Source organism: Thermobia domestica, chromosome 10 (assembly GCF_964235325.1).
Source record: "Thermobia domestica chromosome 10, izTheDome1.hap1.1, whole genome shotgun sequence".
NCBI classification, from domain to species: domain Eukaryota; kingdom Metazoa; phylum Arthropoda; class Insecta; order Zygentoma; family Lepismatidae; genus Thermobia; species Thermobia domestica.
The window spans coordinates 150,520,179-150,538,697 of record NC_137463.1 but is presented as its reverse complement, the minus strand read 5'-3'; the positions used below and the strand labels follow the sequence as shown (position 1 = coordinate 150,538,697).

Here is an 18,519-nt window from a genome sequence, read left to right as displayed (position 1 = left end):
TTTATCACATTCGCGTAGTGCAATGTTTCAGTTAATTCGTTTTCTATTGATATCATCACTAGACCACTCAGGAGTGTTTCAGACATGGAAGAACGTAGATAGTATTTAATAAGCTAAAGTTTCGAAAAATGTCTTTCCCCACTTGCCATTCTTACCGGCAAGATTAACAAAATCCTAAATGCAACATTGATATTGGGAGTAAAGTCATGTTCCTTAATTAATTTTAAAATCTCTTTTGGTGAGATTTTACGCTTAATTATAGCGGAAAACACTTTCAGTTTGTCTTCCAAATCACCTGGGTTAATATCTTTCGATTCTTTGTGTGTTAAAATGCTAGCAAGTTTAGTACACTTTTCATACAAATGTTCAGGTGGTATCTTAAAGATTACTTATCGTAAAGAAAATCGAAATACTCGCTGTGATGTTAAAGTTGCTCAAACCTTTCTCCTAAAGCTAACACAATCACGTCTAGAACTTCGTATTAAAAAAATCGATCTTGTATCTTGTTTGTGGATTTTCAATAGCTTCATTCTCTGCCTCGTATTGAACCTGTCTCTTGTTCTTGCGACTTCCAGCTTGCACTGTGTTACCTATCCGTGGATCATCCATAGCTAATGCTGATGCCAACTCCATCGCATCAACTAAGTAAAATTGAAACTGCATCATTTCTGCTCCTCTCAAAGTACTCAGATATATTTTCAAGAAACCCGACTGCATCCAACATATGAGAATCAATGGTTTGGAGACTTTTGCTTACTATACTATGTTTATGTGGAGTAAAAAGTGATACCAGATAACGAATGAGCAAAGGAAAGGAAAGTTCCGCACCTGGTTTGCTATACACACAGCATAGTGGGTAACCATTCTATCTGTTCCATTGTCGTTACTTATTTGAAGTAAGGCATCATAAACTTCCCCTATTTCATATCTAAGTGGTCAGAGCATCAATTCGGCTCTTCCACCTTGTGGTGCTTAATGGTTTTAAAGTGAGACTGCTGACATGTTCCTTTAGTATGGTCCAACAATGAACTGACGCAGAAAAAGTCATAAACTTTTTTAACTATGTTTAAAAAATGAAACGGCGCACTGAAATGCTAAGGCTGCATCGTTAACGACAATGTTTAGTGAATGACTACTTCAAGGAACATAAAAGGTTCGGGAATTTATTTCTAAAATTCTATTCTGAATCCCTGAATGTTTGCCTTTCATATTGGAACCGTTGTCATATCCTTGGCCTCTCATGTCTTCGATTGGAATGTTTATTTCCTATATCTGTTCAATTATTACTTCTGTCAGTTCTAGACCGGTGTTGTCTGTTCCCGATACGAAACCAAGAAAGTGTTCGCAAATTTTTACAAGGCATTCTCCATTACTGTATGTAATTTGTACAAAACGAACGATTATTGTCATTTGCTCTGTACAGGCCCGTATCTAGGGGGATCAAGGGGGCGGGTCCCCTAAATTTTTGGCTGTCCCCCTAAAAGTTTTACAGTAGGCTTGCAAAAGAACTATAATATGATGAAGTATCATATGGTTGGATCGGACCCCCCTAACTTCAGCCGGCCCTCCTACATTTTTGGGTTGGCTACGGGCCTGGCTCTGTACCAGAAATATCTGGCGTACAGTCTAATATTATACTATAATATTTTGCATCTCTCAATAAAGACAGTATTTTCCTTCTTATTTGTTTACTAAGAATTTGAATAATTTTATTTTGGACATCTTTTCCTAAGTAATGGTGGTATTTATTTTGTCCTCCCATGGTTCTTTTAATGTATTCGACCATGACGCTGTCTAACTTTGCAAAGAGTTCTATCAGTTTCAGAAAATTACCATTATTATTTGTGTAAAGTTTGATCTGATGTTCCGCGTAACGGTAGACATTGTTCGACTAAAGGCTGTATTATTACAACTAGTTGTTCTATTACGTTTTTCTAATGCTGTGCTTCGGCATTTAACGTAAATGTCTCTAGCAGGCCGGTAGCCAGCCTAAAAATGTAAGGGGGGCCGGTAGAAGTTAGGGGGACCGACCCAACCACATTATAGTTCATCACCATATTATAGTTCCTTTGCAAGCCTACCGTGAAAATTTAGAGGGGGTCCGGCCCCCCGTGAATACGGGCCTGGTCTCTAGGTGCTGTAGGCTAGAACGGCCTTTCTCAAGTGGCAGTTTACCTTTTGCATACTTGGAGTGGAGTGTTTGAACATTGCTGAATAGAAATAATATATCTTGATAATCTTATCCACCCTAGTTGAAAATCTTATCTACGCTACTGCCAGGGAAATATTGAACGAGATACTTGTGGCTAGTAGTTTGATAATAATTGAAAATGAAGGGGAATGCTCTGAAGTTCCTGAGTGAGCATTTTCCTGAAAGTGAGTGAAGTAAGTTCAGTTACGTTTTCAGGTGAACACAATTTTATTTTTTCATGTGGGCCTATTCCGAAGCATTATAGTTTAATAGTATTCTTTTCTTTTTCAAATTTTTCCGCCCATTAGACTTGCCGCCCTGGGCGGTGGCACGGCTCGACCCCCCCTCGCGCCGGCCCTGGATACAAGCCGTTAAATTTTGTCAGCTACCTAGAGTATACGATTATTGCTGTGTAGCTGTGATCATTGCTAAGTGGACAATGTAACGAAAATAAACATAGAAGATGGATGAAAATAGCTAAAGCCGTAATTTTCGTTTTATAATGTTCAATATACTTTGGAGCACTGTGAACTGTTATTTGCAGAATTAAATAATGAGTTCTGTAGAGATTTTAATCTTTCTAAAGTCAGTCTGTTTTGGAACGTTTATAATACATCCTACAGTGCCGTATATTTTTGTTATCTTCTGCCTATTTCTTAGTAAGCTAAAGTGTTTTTCTTCAAGACGCCAACAATACCTCGTAATGTACAATGGAGAACGCCAACAGTGCCAATTTAGTTGAGTATTGATTAGTTAATTAGTTACTAGTTGAAAGGGGACTTTATTAATCACTCATTTTATTACCCTTGAACATCATGTTCTTTGTCTACTTTCTCAGCTGAGTTCAAGACTCACAGAGTTTTTAGTTCTTAGTGAGAGTGTTACAAGAGGATGATCAGTGGATATTATTGTCTGTTTAAGGTGGACGTGTATCATCCTGACCTACTTTAGTTTCTGTCCAGGGTTTTGTTATCCTTCTAATCTTGTATAGAAAAACTGTAAAACAAAGAAATAGAAAATATAAAAATGTTTTTAAAAATCTACACTTTTCTATGTACTAAATAGATTTTGGGTTGTTTTCGGTTATTTCTACTCTTCGTTCGTTTTTGTTTCTTCTTTTGATTTTGGGGCCATATATTCTGTCGGCAGGAATGAAAGTTTGATGCTGTCATTCACCGTGACCGGTCGTTTCCAGGCTGGTATTCGTTAAGGTTGTCTCTGCATGATTACTAGGAGAGTAGCGTTAGTTCTCCCTGCAAATGCCTCGGTGTGATGTTGTGACGATCACAAACATTTTTCAGTTCATTATGTATTGTAAAAACTTTAATTCATGGGTATATTATCTTTAAATTCATCGGCGCCGCACTTTCTTCGAAAGAAGCCAAAGCACAGATACAAGAGCAGGATGCAGTTAAAGAAAAACAAGTGTTGCAACTCCAGTGATTCTCTAACTTGTTTTTAAAGATAAAGATATAGTTGAAAGTGCCAGTAGCATGTCAAAGCGCCGGAGTGGATTTAAGAGTTTGTTCACTTTTGTAATTAACAAAGTAATTACGTAGACTGCCGGACAGGTTAAAGACAGAAAACTAACAAAGGATACAATCCTAGTGGAAACGATTAATGGAAAGCAAACTGAGAATTAGACTGCATTAAATCACTTCACGCCACCGTAGAACCACACCGTCTACTGAAAGTTAGCCGTGGAATAATTTCGTGGTGAGGGTCTCTTGAATAGAATCGTAACGGCTTCAGTAGTCGTTTTGAGGAATTTAAACTGCTTACGCTAACCTCTCACTTGGTTTTGTCTTTGTGTAAGAAACTCATTTTCGGGATATTCAATTATCAGTTTTAACTCGTTACATGATATAGGTGTGATAAGCACACTGATGGTGGTACTGCTAGCGGCGTAGACATCGCTGTTGGGTGAGTTTCATTCCCGCTGTATCAACATACAATCACGGTTGCTAGCAGTTTGAATGCGAGTTTTCTTCCCTCGCGCAATAGCCATCTCCATTATAATCTGGTTCAGCTTTACAATCAATATAAGCCACTGTAGTCACCTGTATTGATTATTGAAGATCTGAGTTCATATCATCGCATGTGGGACTGCATGCGTACTGAAGATAGTGACTGTCAGGTCACGACGTTCCTTGATGACAATAGAATGGTCATCCTTAATAATGGTAATCCTACTCACTTTTCTACTGAATCTCTTTCTCTGTAGTATTTTCATTTCGATTTCCTTTACATGGAGAGTGCATCCAGATCTCTGTGGCATTGATTATTTTTCGATAAATGCAGACGGTCCCCTGGTATTAATTCATGCTTTCCTTGACGCTTTAACTCGAGGCGTGCTGATTCGTCAGTCTTTCGAGAACTTCGTTCCCCAGAACACTTATATGTCTGTGTTGCTGTGTACCTATTTGAGTGTTGTGATCGACACAGATGATTCCATACCAGAGTGTGGACCCGGTGTTGCACAATGTCGATTTGCATGGTGGTCTGCGAAATTCGTGAGGTTGTTCTGTCTCGTCTACATGTTGTACCAGATAAAATCTTCGAAGCGCCAATATTGGAAAGATTTTATAACATATGAATAGAAAAGAACATATGTAATACATTGTAAAGAACTCCTATGAATTCTGTTTGACATCGAGTTCACTCCATAAACGGTCATTGTTCTTCTTCTAGTGTCTGCTCTATCATCAGCGTATTGGGCCAACACTTTTTGTCTGGCTGGCTCTGCACACTGTTCGATCGAGTTTAATCGCTTTCGTACTTGTATCGAGAGAAACTATTTAAATTTCCGTAGCGCTAATCCAGAGGAGTAAAACGTAACCTGCACTCCTCTCAAATTCGACTCTGCCTCACGTGCCTCACGTCAGTTGTCAAATATTGTTCATGGCATCTTGCGTAATAATGCTCAAGGTCTCTTTTGATAGCTTGCATTATTACAGCTGTTTAATCGTATCTGAGAAGAGGAGGCTTTTCCCCTCAAGAGCATGCCATTCAGGTCCTTCCGATCTTAAACCCAGAGAAAGCTGCAACTAATGCCACCAGCTACAGACTGTCTCTTGAGTTGTGTCTGTAAGCTGTTTGAACGTATGTGAATAAGCGGTTGGTGTAATATTTGAAGTCAAACTCTCTCTTGAGCAAATTTTAGTAAGCTATCGTTCTTTCTGTTCCACTACTGACAATCTTGCTAACCATGAAAACCAGATTCAGCAAGCCTTCTTCCATCCTGAGCACCTTGTTTCAATACCTTTTGATTTTGAAAAGACTTGTAGCACAACGAGGCATTACGAAAGCAGCTTTATGACGGGAGCTTTACGTGACTACACAACTAAATTCGTAAGTAATTTCGTTTATGAACGTTATTTTAGGATATTTGTGGTTCTAATATCTCAGAGCGGTTTTTGCAGGGAAATAGTGTCCCTCAAGGCAGCGTCCTTAGTCTCAAACTGTTTACTGTTGCTGTAATTTGCGATATGTTGAGATCTAGTTATGTAGTCGTCCGTTGCAGATATTTTTGGTGTATTACTCAAGAGCCTCAGCTTATACTAAATCGCCTTGTTTGCTGATCGAACAAGACAAGGTTTCGGTTTTCTGGTATTTAAAAAATAAATAAGCCTCAATGTGTGCATCTCTGTTGATAGCGAACTTCTTTGTTGGTTTCGGCTTGTATCTGAATGACATTCTTCTCTCGTTTGTTGAAACAATTCCATTTTTGGGTTTGCGCTAGTGCATTGTCGCTTAACGTTAGGACCACATATTCAAAATCTTAAGTATTTTTGTCTTCGAGCTCTGAACTTTCTTTGAGTATTTTCCCGCCGTACTTGGAGTGCTGGACGTATAGTTTTGTTGTGATCGTGTTGTAGCCAAATTCGGTCCAAGTTAGACTATGATTGTATTATTTACTCACCAGCCTATTCCTCTCCGAAGCAACTTGACACTGCACATCATCTGAGATTGCGAATAGCTACTGTGCTTTTCGAACTAATCCTGTAACTTGCCTTTATGCTGAACAATCATTCACCTGCCGTCATTCTCCTTAACCCTTTCATGCATGAATTATGTTCTCATTGACATATGATTATGAATTTTTTTTTTTTTTTTTTTTTTTTTACAAATTGTTCTTGATGTACTATGACATGTAAAATCGAAAATTTTGAAAATTGATATTTTATTAGCAGAATTTAATCATTATCTTGATCTGTCTACTTGAATGGACTTCATGCATTTTGGGTAAGATAATCATTTCTGAATTGTAACATATAAAGTTTGCAAAATTACACTAAAAGTAAATGGAATGAACATTATATTGTAGAAAACTTGCCAAAGTAATAAGAGTTAAAAATCAACATATTCATCAAAATCGTACATGTAACCACTGCTGTGTGCCCTTACCCAAATTTTCACCCCCAAGCTTTCGTCTACCCTTGAACGGCATGATTTGCCCGTCAATGCATTCATACTCTTCATCATTTACAGCAAATTCGAATCTCTCCTTCAGTTTATTCACTACATATTGTAATTTATGAAGTCTGTCGTTCACATCCCGACACTGTGAATTATCATAGAAATGAAGATATCTCCATACCGGTTTACTGACATTACGTCAGCTACTACTTTAAAACGTAAAACTTCATCGTAAGACCAACGCTGTCGTATTCCTTGCCATTTTGATTCGCATACAGATTGGTCTGAAACAATGTCATTTACAACGTCCTCTGTAAACAACTGGTAAAACAAATCAATTTGTTCATTTCTTGTAATATTTACATTGTTATTGTTAGGAAATGGAGAAACATTTTGAGAAAACTTATTGTCACATTTTGATCACCTCAATTGTACTTGTTGTCGTCTTTGGTTGCTTCTAGTCAGACAAGGATCTTGAATTTCTTTCTGTTCATTCGCTTATGCTGATTCACTTCCGTCATCCTCAATATACTGAGTAACATATGTTCATGGCAGTTTGTGGGTACAGGTCTATATGTTTCTGATTTCAGGAAAGATGGTCTTTTTCGGAGGTGTTATGAACATATCAATTTTGTCTGCCATAACGTATTGGGTCAAGTATAGTGACATCAACTGGAAATCGAACGCAGATTTCACACATATATTAGTAAGAAGTCTTGAAGAGGCTTATTGGTTGCCATAGAGGCTAGAATTATATTTTTGTAAGTGGCAAGCACCATTTCTTGCGAAACCAATCACACCTTCAATAGATGCATGAAGTCCACTACAGTGGACAGATTATTGCAAACAAATGTGCTTCAAGTGCATACTGTCCACTACATGGAACATGTCTGCTCGGATGATTTCTGTAGATACAAGAAGAAAACCTGATAATATCATGATGTCAGCTTGTTTCAGACATTGTAACAAAGAAATGGAAAAAAAATATCACTTGCTTGGCACACACTCCGTAGAAGATAACAGCATATATTTCAGAAGAACTCGCCACGCCTCTTTCTTGCCTGTTTCAAGTATGCACCGATAACATCACACCCGTGTTTTCAGAGTTTCACGCTAGGTGGCAGAAAATTTCAGATCGTCAGGGCACCCAGGTAACTTCTATTGAAAAAGAATGCACTTGGGTTGCGATGTTGCAACGCTACCACGCTTATTTGGAATCCGCAATTTAACGACTACTGACCAATCTATAATGGCACAAATCAGACGGAAGCATTGTAGACCCAACACAGCGGGCGGCTTCTGAAGGGTTCAAACATACCTAAGGAAAAACCAGTTATTTTTCTTACCTATTTTCTTTCACACCTGACGATGACGCTAATAAAACATCTTTAACTCAAAAGTATCATGTGAAGCAAATAAACAGAATATATGATTGAGATTACAAACATTAAACTCATTTAAACAATTCTATAATTTCATTTACAACTACTTTAAATGGAATTTCAACAATAACAACAATTCAGAATTTCATTAACGGGCCAAGACATAATTTTATCGGTAACTTGAATCTCCTTTTAACAGAAAGAGCTTAACTAGTTAAAACTTTACAATTTCAAAAAATTTCTCGATTATTTATGCTCACCCTATACAAAATACTATAACCGATTAACATATTTTTTTTCCACAAATGTGTATCAACCAAAAGTCAGCCTTCAATGGTTAAACAAGTTCACTTATCTTTAAATTAGCCAACCAAGAAAATTTCATAATAAATCAAATAGGAATAATATTTAAAACTTAATCGCGTTAAGCAATTCACACGTCAGAAAAAGGCTTCAAAGTCGTTTTTGTTTTATTTAATTTAATTATTACGAGACAAAATTCAACTAATTTTCCTTAATTATTATCATCTACAAGCCGCGTAATCGAAACTTGCAATCCAACATCAATGCACAAATGAGGAACGTTAAATTATCCAGAAAAACCAACCGAAAAAAGAAGAAAAACTGAACAATTCAGCCTTTGATCAACTGCCAAAATTGGAACTTCAAATAGACAACCATACATACATAAAAAAGACAAAAGACAAGGGATATATCTACAGGTTTTACTTAATCACACTTACCGGATACTGCTCCCAAAAGTCCCCTTTTTCTGGCTTCAATTATAACACTCAACAAATGGGTACTTCGAATGGACAAACAGCCAAAAACGAAGGCAAACAGCACATCCTCAGCAAAGCTCAGTCCTTTTAAACCACCACTTACAGATGATAATAATGAACCAAAGTTAGCTTTTTTTTTCTCTCTCAACTCCGAAAAATTAAAGTCACGGAGTCCCAAGTCCAACAAGTACTGACGAACTTTAACATTCGGGTTACATTAACAGGCTCAGTTTGACACCCATACTATCCGCGTTAATTCTGGCTTGCAAATGAAGCTTCACGCAACGTCCTTCAGCCACAAGGCAGAAGCGCAAGGATACTCCATTGAGTGCTGACGTAACACATACACAACTTTTCTTTTCTTTCTTTTCGCTCTGAAACAAAACTTACAAGTTGCGTTCAAACCTATTTCTTTTATATAACTACATATTTATTATTTTTCCATTTTTTCTTTTTCTTTTTTTTTAAAAAAAGAGAACAAATCACACATAATGATTTAAAAAATACTGTTATCGTTTAAAGGTCCATCCCATTAATAAATAACTATTTCTTTCTTTTTTTTCTTCAAAAGTTCACCCCCATTCATTGGCGTCGGCAGGGTTTCTAGGAATTTTGCGTAAATACAACATTTTCTTCTCTAAACTTCATCCAAACTTATTTCCGCTTCTTGTGGCCATTAAGACATGCCAGCGAGTAGAGAGTTCCGACAGAACACAATCGTAACCAATCAGCAGTGTCCACTAGGGTGGGTCGTTTTGTCACTTTTTTTTTTCGGAACGAAATGTAATACCTGGCAAAAGTGGCCCATGTACACGGACATTACAGGTATAGATTTTTTTTTAATCAAATAATATCTTCTGTGAGAACTATTGCCTCAAAGTTTCAAAATTTCACTGAAAATTACAAAAAATACCAAAATTGTTCATTATTTTTAGTTATGTTAAAGTAAACATATTTTTGGATTTTACATGCCAGATGCTATGAAAACTGACATTCAAGTCTCAAAATGTCAGTTATATGCCCCTGCGGTGGGATAGGGGTGCCTCCTCTGGAGCCGGCAAAGTTGGCAAATTCAGTACAATTAAGTCTTTCTACAGCTATTTTCGTCCTTGCCTTTTCCTTCTACTGGTGGTTCATGGTGGTAGCAGAGCATTGTTATTTTTCACCATGACACTCCCCCTCCACCTCACAATACTGCATCGTCCTTCTCCTGTCCCGATCTGCGTAACTCAGCGTCATTATCAGGAACGAGTCGGATATGCTTCAAATTGGGCGCCATTTCTCAAGCGCTATATTTGGTTACTGTTGCCTTCAGCTTATAAGAATTGGCCGTTACAGATAATAGTTTGCTAAACACTATTTTCACAGAAAATTCTGTATTTCTTTTTTTAAAAAGTCAATATTATTTATTATATCACAAAAATGACTTCAGTGACAATGAAGCAGACCTTGAAGAGAAAGCAGAGGAAAGCTCTTCTGAGGAAGAGATCGAACCCAAAGACAGAACATCTAAACCGAAGCTAGATTCGACTGAAACTGCTATGATTGCTCAGAGATACAATGTAAGCGAAAGTGCTGCGGCACATATAACATCAACTGTGCTTCAGGCAGCTTTAAAGGCTGGAATTATAACATCTCAACAATATAGCGACATAAAATCTGCTTTAATTGTGGACAGGAGCAAAATAAGGCGTGCGAAAATTAAAATTGCTCAGAATTTAAAAGAAAGTTCTGGAAATGATGATCCCATTAAAAGCTTATACTTTGATGGTCAAAGGGAAGACACTAAAACACACGCAGGCATCGTTAGAGAAGAGCACTTATCACTTGTGGCTGAACCAACTCTCAATACGTTGGTGACGTGACACCATCCTCTGGCTCTGGCTATGACGAGACCACGGCTATTTTCCAGTACATCATGAACCAAATCGAAGGTGGCTTTGATGAAGTTTTATGGTTTTTGAGGTTCTTGGGTGTGATGGAACAAACACTAACGCTGGTTGGAAGGGAGGTATTCGTCGAAAATTAAAGGAACTAACAGGCTATTTGTCTCTTGCATTTTAATGAACTGCCTTCCCGAGCTCTCTTCACGCATATTGGCGCTAATTCAAGCCTCTATTTTTACACAGGTCCCATAGGTTCAAAACTATCTGACTGTGAAAAGCTTCCAGTGGTGTCATTCAAGCCAATAAAATGTGACTCACCTCATCATAGTCAGAAGAGCTCAGATAACTCAGTAATGACCTGAGATACTTATTTCAAGTCTTCCATTGCTAATGGTCCTCGTCACGTCTTTGAGACCATTCATAGGTCTAGATACTTACCAAATGAATACCAGGCTGTAATCCGTTCATCCATTCAGACGAATGTGTTTCTCGCACTCCCAGAGAATGTTCTTTTCGCCATGATGACTGATGGTCTACTTGCTGTCCGACAAGATGATTTACATAAGATTCTTAGTGCTGGAAAACACGAAGCAGAGAATCTTCATAACACTATTACATATAACATCATTCCCAGACTGAATTTTGAGGCGAAAGATTACACTGAAATGATCTTTTGGGAAAGCACTGATGTGTCAATAACTGTACCACCAGTTCTAAGGACGGTATCAAACAAATAGGTCATGGACAAAACTTTCACTTTCTGACAACACTGTGCCAGAATAGTCCTCCACCGTCTATCCATACCACACGGTGACAGTAGAACGGATAGTGAAATTAGTCACTGAAGCAGCCTCTGAAGTATGTGGCAGTGATGCTAGGGACGGGGTGATCAGGTCAACCTTACTTTCTAGGCAAGCTTTGTCTAAATTTCAATCAAAGTCCCAATTTGTTACAATTTTTCCTGACAGTGACGAATTGGATTAGTTCATCCGTCCCTATGTATGGTTAGTTGGTTGGATAGGGCTGGCGCAGCAGCCTTAGGTGCAGCCACCTCCACGTGGTAGACTCTGGGACGCTTGGACAGGCTATATGACCAGGTGAGCGAGGACCTGACAACTGCTTAAATGTACTGAATTTGCCCCCTTTTCTGGTCCCAGAGGAGGCATCCCTATCCCCCCAAGGGCACATAACTGGCATTTTTATACTTGAATGTCAGTTTTCTAAGCAACTGACATGTATTTAACCAAAAAATGTTTACTTTAACATAACTAAAATTCATGAAGAACTTTGTTATTTTTCCTAATTTTCAATGAAATTTTGAAACTTTGAGGCAATAGTTCTCACAGAAGATATTATCCGATTTGAAAGAAAATCTATACCTGTAATGTCCATGTGGGTGGGCCACTTTTGCCAGGTATTACATTTCGTTCCGAAAAAAAGTGGTAAAACGCTGCACCCTAGTGTCCACTCCAGTGGACGTTATGCACGAAAGGGTTAACTACACAGCTCATATGCATTGTATTTCTGATCACCTTAGCAGCGTCCATTTGTGTGGTGGCCAGATTTAGGACCAATATGAGCATTTCCTCTGGCCAGACTTCTTTGGTGTGTTCGTGTTGTGCTCTTTCATTATGCTTGTTGGCTTCACCAATGCACTTCCATCCGTTGTCGTGACATACCATACAGCACATAAGTACCCAGGAGTTACAGAAGAGTTTCGAGTGTTGCTTGAACAATATTCCAATTTGTATATAATGTATAAAGACGGTTCTAAAGTAGATAATTCTGTCAAATATGCTTTCGCATTAGTCGAGGACAGCACAAAATTTAGTTTGCATTGCTTGTATTCAGTATTTACTGTTGAATTAATACCAGTGAAGCTTGCCCCCGACCATGCACATGATCTTTCGCTGCGTCGTGTGCTTATCTGTACTGAGTCGCAGAACGTTATTAAAACTCTTCAGAATACCTTTAGCAAACACACCCTCGTGGAAGACATTCTTTAGATGCTATTGGTTACAACAATGGTTGTGTCGTCGTTACTTTGCTGGGTATCAGGACATGTCGGCATTCAGGGAAGCGAACATCAGCCAGGAATCCCGCATTGATAGGTGTTGAACTGGAGCACACATTGTCATGCACAGATCTTATCTCGTCCAATGGATGCACTCTGACTAGAAACCAGCTTGGAACCAGGAAAATGGCAATAAGCTTCACTTAGTATTTATTTATTTATTTATTTATTTTTGAAATTGGCAGACGTCATCGCATACTAGTCGCCGTGATGAAGTGATCCTAACTAGCTTGCCTATCGGGTATTCTCAACTAATACATTTTTGTTTAATGCGTGGCACTAACCATCCGTATTGTAAATACTGTATCGTCCCACTGATTCGGCATATTCTTGCCCAGAATACTCAGACTTCAGAAGACGCTTAGGAATCAGTCAAGTTTTGAGGATTTTTGTATTCTTTAATGACCACATTCTCAATTTTCTTTGTGAAATTGAAATAGCTAACTTTGTGGTTTTCTTACTAGATTTTTCGCGTTTTGTTAACAATATTGATATTTTGTTTAATTTTTTTTTATCTCATATATTTTGTTATTTAAGTCTTTCTACCATTTTGCTTCATTTTTTGTATTTTCTTCTGTTTTAGTGTTTTCTTTTATAGTACTTTGATTTGAAATATACTTTTAAAAGAAGTTTTATTATGCATTTTTAATGTACGGTATGTGTTAGCCATTAGCCTTATCGTAACGGGGACAGTTAGCCTCGCTGCTGACGCCCCAGTTAAACCATATTAATACAATTATACATTCATTATCATACGAGTAGCTTGGCAAAAATAGAAATGCCCATAATATTGTAACAAAACCGAATAAGTTGTAAGAGCTTTTACAATAACTCTCTTAAAATAAATAGGGGAGGGCAATTTGATTACTTTATTTTTTATTTACAATTATCCCTCCATGCAAAAGGGATGATTGGGGAGCCTCGAAGAAAATACACGACCTACACCAAAATCGATTTTTTTTTTTTAACGAAAATTATCGATAACCATATCTTTTAAATTGTGGAGAGGGAAAAATTAAAATTTTCATTCTTGGCAGATTTAGTTCCAAGCTCTCTCTCTCTCTCTCTCTCTCTCTCTCTCTCTCTCTCTCTCTCTCTCTCTCCTCTCTCTCTCTCTCTCTCTCTCTGTGTGTGTGTGTGTGTGTGTGTGTGTGTTTGTTTGTTTGGGGGGATTCTGATAAATTCGAAGGAAACTTTACACCGTGGTTTCTCATAATCGAATATGTTTTAGTTGTTTATATTGGAAAATTGTCGCCCATGTATAAGTTTAGATTTACAATATGGGATCGATATTATCATATAATATTAGACATGTCAGTTTGAAACTTTCGTTATTTTTAGTGCGCATAAAAGAATTTACAGCTGTAGAAAATACATGTTTTTATACATCTTGCGTTAATTGATATTTTCTATTTCCTTATATTTCACTTCCTGTATACAGGGTGAGCACAAAGTGGCTTTTCCCAATATGCGTAGAAACATTTGTTTTGTGAACTTTGTGTCCATCCTGTACTGGCAGGATCTTTGAAGGGGTTAACTCTTGAAAATAGATCGAGTTGTATTTAGAGGCTTGCCTTGTTTATCTTTGTGTTTAGTGGGCGTCTCTTCTCAATGTTCAGTGCAAATTGTTTAAACCCTTTTTACAGGCAATTATAAAAATGTGTTTACTATTCTTATATGAGAAATATATTAATATTTACTTAAGAACATAGTGATTTTCATTAATATCACCATGTATCGTAGTAGCCAGTCCTTATCGTAAATTTTCTTGCTATTATATAAAAAAAAAAAATACTGAAAGGAAATTTGTGCTTTTTAAATTTTTATCATAATTTAAATAAATTTTGTGCTTTTATTTAATTTGTGCCACTTTTTCATGTTCACTCGAAGTTTTTAAAAACTTTTTACACATAATTATAAAAAATTATTCACACTTTTTTTTAGGAAAAATGTGCGGAAATTGAATTAACGATCACTTGAAAATATGTGAAGGAAGTTTGTGCTTTTTAAATTTTAAGCAAATTTTGTGGCATTTCCAAGGTAAATAATATTGCTTTTACTGTATCTAGTGATCCTCAGTAAAGAGTCGATTCTGACACCTTTTTGGTAATGAAACACGATTCATGAATTTCGTTCTGTACTTGCGATGACGGTTTATGGAGTGCTTTATCTTTTTATGATATCATTTGAGGCTGATAAACCTGAAACTGCGAAATGTTTTTTTCAGTCTCTTATTTTTCTTTTATCCTGTTTGTCACATTGCAGGGGCGGATCCAGGACCGACTTCTTGCGGAGGGGGCGGTGGGTTGTCATACTGCTACTTTTAAGGGCTCCAAATTTTGGGATGGGTTTCATTTATATATATAAAATAAGAGTTTCCTTTTCTGGGGACGGGGCAATGGCCCCGATCGCTTCCCCTGGATCCGCCCCTATCACATTGTAACTATATAAATTTTGTTGCAATTGCACTCAACTAAATATGTGCTTAACGCACTAAGATTATCCACATAATAGCTCTTGCAACGTTTGAATCTACATTTTAATTTCATTGGAGGTTTGAATGTTACATTAAATCTATACTTTCTTGTCACTTTCAGTAATCAATGGGTGTGTCACTTTGAAACTGTGGTCAAAAATAATAATAATTTGTGTATGCAAAAAAGGATTCTCAGCATACGTTTTCTTAAAAGTGTTACATGTTTCCGGAAAAAAAGTATCGGGAGCATCAACGTAGAGAAGTTAATGTTTGTTGCTGTCATTACGACAAAAATTTCTGGTATGTATTAAAGCCACATCAAAGGCTATGACGAGTCCGTCATATTAAAAAACTTGGTTTCAAGTTTTTGCTTAGATGATTGTAACATGCATTCAAACGTGAAGTCATCGATGGCCAGTTCGTTCGGTGTATTGCAGATATATGCTAAGCATACGTTATTTTCGTGTATACAATTAATAGGTAAGACAATAGAAAGTTAACAGCATTGAGATTTAGAACAAATTTTCGTGTCTCCTGGCAGATATTCTGAGGTTGATGTGTAGATAACGCTTGCTAGTTAAAAAGGACTGAAAAATTAGTCCCGGAAATGTATAATTCATTCTTCAAACCAACCAAGAAGAAAACTGAAAGTAAATTTTTTAGGCTGCTGTAAATTACAGATAAACATTTCTCTCTTTATAGTACCAGATACATTGACAAATTGGTGCAAATGTATACAGATGAAGACAATGTAAAATGATATACTGTAGTTCTGTCAACCAGGAAATATTCTTCGTGCACACTCGACTTCGTGTTGCACCTATACGTCCTTTTTTGAAGAAAGAAAAAAAATGATGAAATTAATTTGCAAACTATATTTTTGATAAGTTTTCCTTTGTCAGACTTGGTTACTTACAATAGATTGTGTACAATGACTAATAGAGCAAATTAAATACTTATTACCAAATACCACTGATGTTACCAGTGGTTTCTCTGTAACGTTTAGACCTAAAAAGTGTATTATTGGTTTCTCTGTAACGTTTAGGCTTAATATATGTATTATATGACCCTGTTTTCATTTAAAAACCAGTGATTTCAAAAGTGTAAACTTAAAGATAGTGGACGATGTAAAGTTTACATTCATAAGTTGTCGGTCCACCTATATTATGCAGCCATATATTGTATGTGATTTGTTTCGATATGTTAAACAATCCAGTGAATGTGAGTAATTCAAGTTGGGTAATATATATTTAAATAACTTTCTTTGTAGTTGAGCTGACAAATTTATTTATTCCTATATTCTGTCGATTTCAGAATTAAAAGCTCAGTATAGCGGCAAGAAAATTAAAATTTCGTCTGAGTTATATAAGAAAGGATGCGTAAATGGTATTGAAGATGGCCTCAAAGCTGCGCAGAAAATAGGATTTCCAGTTATGATCAAAGCTAGCGAAGGTGGAGGGGGAAAGGGCATTAGGAAAGCTGAAGGTCCAGAAGATTTTGCAAACCTTTTCCGACAGGTATGTTCAATCTTTATTCTGTTCACGTGTAGAAATATCTGCTTACTATACCTAAATTATGTGCTTTAAAACTAATGTAGCTAAATCTGTCAAGCAATGTAGAAATGATGTACCTTTCAGTCCATTTTATTTCACCTAAACATAAAGTTTTCCGATAATGTTCTAGCTGTGATGACAACGGGTGTTAGATTATCTCAGACTTTGAAAGTATTGTTAATGACCTTTACAGCAACATAGAGCTTTATTTTTAAAATGTAAATGCAAAACTTCACATACGCAGCTAGTCCTTTCGCTCAAGACTGAGTTTGCACCTCATATGAGGCACATTGTCCTCATCAGGTTAAATTGAAACATGTACTTTCTTAACTGAATACTTATTACTTTTTGAACGTTTAAAATAACATATCTTCGTTCGTTGCATTAATATTTAATTACCATAGTAAGTAAAGTAGTAGAAAAACTGGTAAATTTATGATATCTGAAAAGATTTTTAAAGAATAGATTAGAATTTCCTTAGTTAGAAACACATTAACAAAACACAAGAAACAGTTTCTTTATTAGCAATCCATAGTAGCGTTATTCATAGTTGCATATTAGGGTAACTTTAAAACGGGTAGACACACTAAAATCCTTCTTTCTCTTTTTATTAAATTTAAATTAGAATTCAGTACAAAATATTTTACATATATGTAGATGTTAGTTAGAAAATATTTTTAATGGTTTTCGACAATAATATTTTAAAATTTTCGCTTTAACATATATAGTTTTTGTTCCTCTGAAATTATTTGTCGTTTAACGTACCCTCTCAGTATTGAAGCTAATTGAAGTATAGTCATACAGGTTAGCCTGGGATTCAAGCCACATGTTAACCGTCATCAGAACGCATTGCATATAAATAAAATATTATAAATAGGAGCAAGTCTGACAGCAAAAACAGGATACCCGAGAAGCTATCAATTTTTACTGCAACGTATAAGCATAGCCATACAAAAAGGCAATGCTGTCAGTATTTTGAGTTCCTTCCCTTCTTCCTATAAACTTGAAGAAATTTTTTACCTCAGATAGAACACTTTAACCAGTCATAAGGAGAACACGCGTCAAATTAGATTAATAATTATTGTAAAAACTGGAATCGACTTGAAAATGTTATATGTATTCTGATTATAATTTTAAATTCTTAACAGACATATTACGTGGTAACTCCTCAGATTTACTTATTTTTATATCTTTTCAAATGTTTAGAGATTACTATAATTAATATTTCACAAATATTATAAATACAAAGAGCAGAGTCTTATCCATATTGCATAAACGCCTGGAGTTGATCTATCTGTTAGCTCGATAGAATTATGTAACGTATCTTAATAATTATCAAATTTTCTGACATACCAATTTAATAAATCGTCTTCCTTCCGGAAGACCATATTAATTTAAAATTCAAATATAATTTACAACTTTTTTTATTATATATTGTTCTAAAACTGAAACAGAAATTGTAGCTTGTTTAAAAGAATAATTGGGTGATTCCACGTCAAGGGAAGCAGAGGTCCCAGCTCAAACATTTCCAAAGTTAATGGAACTTGGTAGGAAGTTTCTATATTGCCTTTGATAGTTATGCTCAAATATGAGTTGAATATTTGCTTTGGCTTCATTTATATAGCCTTTCAAGGAGAGATCTTCATTTATATACCTTGGCTCAACATATGAAGGTGCAAAGATGCTAAGTTTGTCCAACGTTTTTGAAGGTTTTAGTAGACATAAAGATCTGGTCTTCTGCACATTTGGATAACTT

At 36.3% G+C, this 18,519-nt stretch overlaps 1 protein-coding gene across 1 annotated transcript in view; it reads left to right on the top strand.

Annotated features, from left to right (window-relative positions):
• ACC (acetyl-CoA carboxylase) overlaps positions 1-18,519 on the top strand; it is a 776,633-nt gene that overhangs the window by 106,520 nt on the left and 651,594 nt on the right. Inside the window, exon 5 of the mRNA XM_081728639.1 lies at positions 16,525-16,727. Coding sequence (XP_081584765.1) covers positions 16,525-16,727 — 203 coding nt within the window. The remainder of the gene's footprint in view (positions 1-16,524; positions 16,728-18,519) is intronic.